Consider the following 8,116-nt stretch of genomic DNA (forward strand, 5'->3'; position numbering starts at 1 on the left):
AACTGTGAATGTATATGTTTTTGGGAAAATAAAAAAAGTAAGGCATAATATTTTTATGGTACTGGTTAATGTATGCCTTAAGGTATATATTAAGTCATCTATTTTTTGAAATATTTTATGAAAAATTGAAAAAATAATAAAACTTTTTCAATTCTTGATAAATTTTTTGTCAAAATAGTATATTATTGTGTGCTCTTAGAGCACACGTTAGTAAAATCCTACTTTTATTAACAACAGACGGCAAATGACTAGATCACAGATAAGCCCACGGTATTTTTTTTTTTTTTTTTAATTCCGTTTTCAGTATCTGTTTGGATCACTTTTTGATTCTTTGCAACAGCAGAATATATACTATTGGATGTAATTAGTTTGTATTTTGTAGTATTGACAGCTACCGCAGTCTTTGCCAGCCATATCCAACAAAGCTCATTTAGCTTTAAATGTTTTTGGAGAGTAATTATACTTTCATAAACATGTAGTTTTTTATTTTTTTTATTATGGGTATCAAATTTGAAGTTTTTCTTTTTTTTTTTGTTGACTTTTTCCCCTATTGGAACACAACTTTTGTATAAACAATCACTTTTCGTTGGTCTAAAGTTTTGACTAAATTACTATTGGATATTTTGAATCTTCCGGGAAAAACTCTAATGAAAATGACCATTCAATTACTGTCCAGTAATTAAATAACGATAGCTTTACACACACACATGAGCTTAAATAAACAAGAAGATCTTAATCTACTATCCTAATTGAATTCCATTTTGAAATGGATTCAATTCATATTCCGAATTATATGTTATAAATCTAAATGTATATCGAATATTAGATTATTTAAAATTTTATATAAAATAATGCCTTATGCATTATTAGATTCAAGAAATGCCAAAAACTTTATAGCTGAATTGACACCTCTCTATGTACAATGTGCTTGGGGGTCTAGGGGTGAAAGGATTCGAGTTGCGAGGTTAGCAGCATATTAAAATTATTTTTATTTTTAAATATTCAAGAAATAAATAAAAAATCTTATATGTTAAAGGATATTATCCATTTCAAATAAAATGGAGAGGATTGTATTCTCTTGGCTCCACTTACTCCAAAAATGCAATAAAAATGTTTATAGTATAAATTATACACATATTTATTGCATTTTTAAAAAAATATTATTTTTCATTCTAAAGGTTTGACTCGGTGCACATGAAAAATGCCATGCAGGGAGATCTGCTCTTGTATAAAACTATAAATACACGAGAAGTCTAGTGCATAAACCACACAACAAGCTAGAAAGCCTTCTTCTTTATCTGCTTCTTTATATCATTATCATGTCTCCCTTGTTCTCTGTCCCATCAGTTCTCACTACCATAATTAAGTCCTGCCTGCTATTTTCACTTCTTGTGGGTATGGTTTCTGCTCAGTTATCCTCAACTTTCTATGCAAAATCATGCCCTAATGCCCTTTCCACCATTAATTCTGCTATAAACTCTGCAATATCAAGTGAGGCACGAATGGGAGCATCCTTGATTCGCCTGCACTTTCATGACTGCTTTGTTAATGCAAGTCACCTTTAACTCTTTTGTGTGTGTGTGTGTGTTTTGCCCCTTATCCATTATCTTATCTACCAGTACAAATGTTTGCTTGTTTTGTCCATGTGTTTTGGGTGTGTATTTTAAAAGGTAATATTAGGAATACAATATATTTTCAAATGAACTTGTTAAAGTGTAACATGTTATGATTAAAGCAACATTACTTTTAGTTAGATCATTATAGACATTACTTTTATTATATACCAATCACAATAAATTATATCAACCGTTGTGAAAAAAAAATTGTAAAAATAAAAAAGTTATATTGTTGAATTTATTTATATTTTAATGCATGTAGAAGATGTGTCATAGTAATATTTAGATTATACAGTATTTCAACATTCAAATCTTCTATTTGGCAGTATGAATTTAATTACATGTTTTTGCTGATACAGGTTCAAGAACAAAGTAAATCGAACGTACATAGATTGATGATTAAAGTGGATTCGCATAGCTTGCACAGCAATATTTTGAATCAATTTTATACTGTCTTACTATAAACAAATCCATCTGATTAGAACTATTTTTGAGGAAAATAATACTCTTCATTTGAAACGAATCTATTTCAGTCACCTAAAAATGTTTTTATTTATTTATTAATAATGAGAGACATTTGGGCCCATTGCTACAATTTCACTTTTTTTTTTTCTTTTTTTTTTGTCTCAAGTACCTTAATGGGTTGGCACATAATTGGCCCGTTGGATGTCTTTTTGTATAATTTGGAAATCCAAACCCATCAACTCTATCTATTCTTGAACTCTCGTGAATGCCGATGGCTAGGTTTCCTAGACCCCCCCTTTTGTCTATTCCCAACAAAACTTACCCTTATTCAACCCCCCCCCCCCAAAAAAAGTCAGTTTAGTTTTGCTTGTCTGGGCTTTGATAATATTATTATATTTGATTTTTTTTGTTATATACAGGTTTTTGAAATATTTGTAGTATATTAATATTATTTACAAGTCTTTGTCCTCTTCGTTGAGCCATATCTATTTAATTTATTTTGCTTATTTGTTATATATTAAAGGCCCATATATAATATAGTTTCATGAGCCATATAATATAGTCATTCAAATGTTATAAGAAACGTAAATTATAAATTATTAAATTTCATGGAAATGGGAGAATGATTCTAATTGAATATATAAGAAACTAAACTATATATTGTGTTAATGGAATATGAACCTCTCATTTTGTGGAAAAAATAACATGTTTATATAATATTTTGTAACAGGGATGTGATGCATCCGTACTCTTGGACAAAACAGCAACTGAACCAGGAGAGAAAAATGTTGGTCCAAATGCTTCACTAAGGGGATATGAAGTAATCGACACTATCAAATCTCAATTGGAGAATTTGTGCCCTGGTGTTGTATCTTGTGCAGATATCTTAGCCGTTGCTGCAAGAGATTCAGCTGTTGCTGTAAGAAAGAACTCAAACTTTTACATCACTTATTATTTTAACCCTTAATATTAGGTGATCCAGTGAGTAGCTTATTTTCTTGAGTTTATTTGGTTTAAAAAATAAACCAGAGAAAGTATACGGTTACATAGAAAAAGTAAAGTTTTAAAATACAGTATATAAATCAAATAAACTAAATAAGTTAAAAATAAGTTGTGGCTATAGACCGGAGTTTGTTTATTATTAAAACCTTGTTCTTTTGATGTCATTTTAATCATATTATTGGTTTTAATTCAGCTGAGTGCACCTATTTGGTCTTGGACTGTTGATTTGGGAAGAAGAGACTCTGCTACAGCAAGTTCTGCTGCTGTTACCAGCAACATCCCGCTTCCAACATTAAATCTTAGTGGCCTTATCAGCGCCTTCTCAAAAAAAGGTTTTATTGCCAAAGAAATGGTGGCTTTATCAGGTGGGTTCAAATCTTAGTAACTCTAATTGTAGTGTTTATAAAGTCGCGTACAATGGATTCTAACTTATCTCAATTAGTAAAGTTTGGAGGGTTTTACTTAAAAGGACGCAACCAAAACTTTTTGTTTGGGCCAAAACTAAACAATCATAAGCCACTAATCACTGCACTAGTGAATTTTACAATATCAATTCAAGATTTGCTTCTTCAATTGTCAAAGGTAAAAGATAGATTTGCTTGTCTTGACATGTGTATTAGATTTTTTATATTAGATTAGTGGTACCACATATTTGACTAGAAGATTTATGTTATTATATTAATCTAGCACTAGTTGTGTTTGTCATACAAATCCTACCTATATCTAGTTGGGGAGCTCTAATAAAAAAGCATTGGGGTTTGATATTTTACTTATTATAAAAAAAAATTCAATATATTTGGGGCCCCTACTATTAATGTAGTTCCGCCCTATATGACGAAGTGTGATTGATAGAGAATAAATTTGAGTATATCTTATCAAAAAAAAAAATTGAGTATATGACATGATTTTTATCTTCTCATCAATTGAGGAACTTAAGTTTAAATCCTACAAACAAGGGAAAAAAAAAAAAAAAAAAAAAACCAATTGATGTCTGAAATTGATGGTAAACAGTAATTTTTATATAGTAGATGCTATTTCAAATTATATGATACCTTACAAAAAATGCCTCGTATGAAATGGCACCCACATTATTCTTATACTTTGTCTAGGAATTCACTCTGTCGGCGAAGCAAGTTGCAGAAACTTCCGAACCAGGATTTACAATGAAACCAACATAGATTCCTCATATGCAACTTCATTGAAATCAGTTTGTCCAAGCACTGGCGGTGACAACAATCTTGCCCCTCTAGATGTAACTACTCCAACAACCTTTGACAATGCTTACTACACGAATTTGATAAACAAAAAGGGTCTCTTACACGCGGATCAGCAACTCTTTAGCGGAGGTTCCACTGATTCGATAGTTACCACTTATAGCAACAATGTGGGAAACCTCATAACAGACTTTGCCAATGCAATGGTGAAGATGGGAAGACTCAGTCCACTCACAGGCACAAGCGGCCAAATAAGGAAAAATTGCAGGACAGCCAACTGAGTAATTAAGGCACTAGAGTATGCTGTTTAGTGTCCATTTTTACTGCTCTTTCACTTTTTTTGTGGTTGAAAAAATGGCATTAATGCTCGTTTGAATTAGTTTTCTAGTGTCAATTTTGAGTTCAGGTTCAAAGAAATATTGGTATATATGTATGACAAGAATTGTCCGTCATGAATTGTGTATTCTCGGATATTGGCTCAACCGGAGTGATTAAATTAGATTGAAATGTTGTTGTGTGACTTGTGTTGAATTGTAATTTTATATCGATCACCACGTGAACAAGTGACAAGTATCAATTTGTGCTGACAGATGGTATATTTTCATATCTTTTTTTCTAATTTAATAGTTTGGGATTAGGAAATTTGAACTCTAAATATCTTTATTGAAAAAATCAAGAGATGTTAGTTGATCTATCTATCATTGTGAATTCATATGGTTTTCTTTATAAAAAAAAAAAGTAGCGAGTTCTCCATGTAAATCCTTCTATTTAGAGATAAAATATAATCAGTCAATCCACCACCATAAGAGACACTAAACATGATCTCACCCATTCGCATGAGTTTGCCCCAATATAGAGGAAAATCAAGGTTGCAGTCTCTCACATTCGATAAGGATCTAGTAGTATTTTTAGTTTGTGGACAACATGTTAACACATTTGAGGTCGTTGACACCTTCGATAAGAAAATCTATTTACACAATTTAGAGGGAAAGAGAACACATATATGAACCAACTAATCATCTAACTTTTAGATTTCTCTTTGGCCCAATTAAATAAGAGGCCAAATATAACTTTTGAAAAAAAAAAAAATTGGATGGGGAGGACATGACTCCCCTTCATCTTCATCTGCCTTTGCATACAATGTAAAATAAATAATATTACAAACTCAAGCTCATCTCCAAACATCAAGATTAATGAACATGAATGGATATTTGTTTTTGGTAAAAGATGTTAGGGCAATATGCTTAATTAATTATTCAATTATTTATTTAAATTTAATTTTACATATTATAAAAATGTCATTTTGATCAGTGGCAATTCCAGGAATTTTTCTCAGGGTGTTCTTGAGTGGGCTTGCTCTGTTATAATTTTTTTTTTCTTCAGATTCTCTGTTACAATTTTTTCTTTTTTAGATTTTAGTTCAAAATTTTTTTTTAGCTTTTTTTTTTTTTGCTTGAAAGCAATGTTATGAATACCGTTTTGGACCCTGTTTCGGTTTGTTTAAGGGAAATGAATATTTCGGTACCGATCTATTTCAATGTACCGTTTTAGGGTGTTTCCTGGTTAATATATATTTATATTTTCTTATACAACATAAAATTATTGATCCAAATAAGTAAATCTCAAATAATACAAATTATTTAGTTTTTTTTTGACACTCAGATCATTTAGTTATTACATAACAATTACTGTTTTAGAATTTTAAAAAATAAAAATGTATTTAAAATTTAAATAATGAAAAACAACAACCAAAAATAGTACAATAAGGGTGTATATATGTATATCAACCCACTCCAAAATTGCTTAACATAGGGGTTTTTTTTTTTTTTTTTTTTTTATAATATGTATTCACTTACTTTTAAGGGACCACAGACTACTATCCTAATTCAATGCCACAGCCCCATCCACCCCACACTAAGAGACAAGAGCTGATCCGCAATTTCAACACAATTACATATTTTTATATTTACATACACTTACACAAAAAGACAAAAGCTAAGCAATTTATATTGTCAAAAGATAAGTCTAAGCAATTTACACAAGACTCACAACACAAGTCAGAAAGTATTGAGTATGAGATAGAGAAAAACTGAGAGAGAGAGAGAGAGAGAGAGAGAGAGAGAGAGCAGAGATGAGATAGGGAAAAGGAGAGAGAAGTAAATACCTTGATGTCGCTTGAGATCAGGAGCGGCGCCACCGCGGCACGTTGAAGGCTGAGGTTCTTATTTCCCGATCTTGTTTTTGTTGTCGCCGATCTCGCTTCGCTTTTGCCATTGCCGATCTCGCAATCCCCGATATGGGCCAAGTCAATCTCCGATCTTGCCATCGCAGAGCTGCTCTAGGAGTTCAGTGTTGCTGTTGCTGCCTTGCTGAGCCTTTTTTTTTTTTTTTTTAGAATCGCTGCCTTGCTAATATCGAGCCACTGCTGCTACTGCTAAGAAGTGACTCAAGTGAGGACGTGAGGTTCTTATTAGGTTAGGAATTGGGTAAATGGGTATACGTATTAAGTTTATAAAAATTTTATTATTATTATATTTGTTGAGAATCTATGGGTTTGCTTTTTGCTGGGCTTGCACTTATTAGTCTTGTACTGATCATTTTTTTTTTTTTGAGAATCCGTGAGTTTCTGTTTTCAGTATATTAGGCTTTTTTTTCTTGGTGGGCTTCCCTGTTACAATTTTTTTTTTTTTATAGATTTTAGTTCCAATTTTTTTTTTTTGGGTTTTTTTTGTTTTTTTTTTGCTTGAAAGTAGAATAAATAATTTTTCTTTTTTCATTTGAGAGTGTTCCTAATTTTGATTGAGGGAATTCCTAATTTTTTTTAGAGGGTAAACAAATAAAAAAAATTTAATTATTATATATAATTTTTTTTTCAGGTCAAAGTGTTTTTGGGAACACCCTGACATGAACTTGGCATCACCCTGATTTTGATTATATAGGTTAAACGTATAGTGTCAAAACAAGTTATTATAAATTAACTTCAAAATCTCTTTTTAGCTGAACACATACGTCTTGTTCTTTTCTATGTGCATGGAACAATTATTACACTAATTAATCTTGATTTGACAAATGCATAGTACTATGCACTCATATTTGAATCATTAGAATAACGTAGAAAAACGTTGCTTTCTATTAGGCGCATCAAACTTTGGATGTGTTCTAGATTGCATGCAAGCAAACAAAATCTACCACACTATAAAGTAAACGTGTAGGGTCTCTTGGTGACCGTGGAATTTCTCTGTCTTATGCACTGCCATGCATGTTTGTCCCCCTTTTCACATTAGTCAGTGTAAAATACCAGATATTCCTTAAATAAGAGACATATTAACTATTAACTATATACAAATAAGAGTAAAAGTAAAAGTTAAAAAGTAAAATTCTTATTTTACATTGTACTAACAGCGTAAATTTTTTTATAATGTATAGACATTTGTGTGTCTACTATATAAAATTTATATTACTAGTATAATGTAAACCTATAATTATTTTTAGTTTAAAAAAAAAAGAGTGGGAAAAACGAAAAAAGAAAAGGCATAAAGGTTACATAAGCAATGGTGGTGGACTAATTAAATAACACTATCCTTCAATCCGTTTATTTTACATTAGTTATGTGTGCGTTAGCACGTATGTGTTTGTGTTTTTGTCAAATAAACTAATACTATCGAAAAGAAGAACCGTGACTAGAAGTTGGAGATATTACAAATAGATAAGCTAGAAACATGACTAGGAGATATTAGATAAGCCCAAGATACCTTTCGTATCGTTTTCAATGTTTATTAGATCCACTTTTGATCCTTTGACTTCTCAAAAAAAAAAAAA

The 8,116-nt window shown here is 31.0% G+C and overlaps 1 protein-coding gene across 1 annotated transcript; it reads left to right on the plus strand.

Moving 5' to 3' along the window:
* Positions 1-1,273: 1,273 nt before the first annotated feature.
* On the plus strand, positions 1,274-4,895 carry LOC142609693 (cationic peroxidase 1-like). The gene is made up of 4 exons (XM_075781352.1): positions 1,274-1,550; positions 2,812-3,000; positions 3,277-3,448; positions 4,193-4,895. The coding sequence occupies exons 1-4, from the start codon at positions 1,320-1,322 to the stop codon at positions 4,576-4,578; spliced, it is 978 nt and encodes a 325-aa protein (XP_075637467.1). The 5' UTR covers positions 1,274-1,319; the 3' UTR covers positions 4,579-4,895.
* Positions 4,896-8,116: the final 3,221 nt, after the last annotated feature.

This window comes from Castanea sativa, chromosome 9 (genome assembly GCF_040712315.1).
Source record: "Castanea sativa cultivar Marrone di Chiusa Pesio chromosome 9, ASM4071231v1".
Lineage (NCBI taxonomy): Eukaryota > Viridiplantae > Streptophyta > Magnoliopsida > Fagales > Fagaceae > Castanea > Castanea sativa.

Coding starts and splice junctions, on each gene's coding strand:
- LOC142609693 (XM_075781352.1), top strand. CDS start 1,320: ATGTCTCCCTTGTTCTCTGTCCCATCAGTTCTCACTACCATAATTAAG. Junction 1,551..2,811: donor TTCATGACTGCTTTGTTAAT/GCAAGTCACCTT, acceptor ATTTTGTAACAG/GGATGTGATGCATCCGTACT. Junction 3,001..3,276: donor CAAGAGATTCAGCTGTTGCT/GTAAGAAAGAAC, acceptor GTTTTAATTCAG/CTGAGTGCACCTATTTGGTC.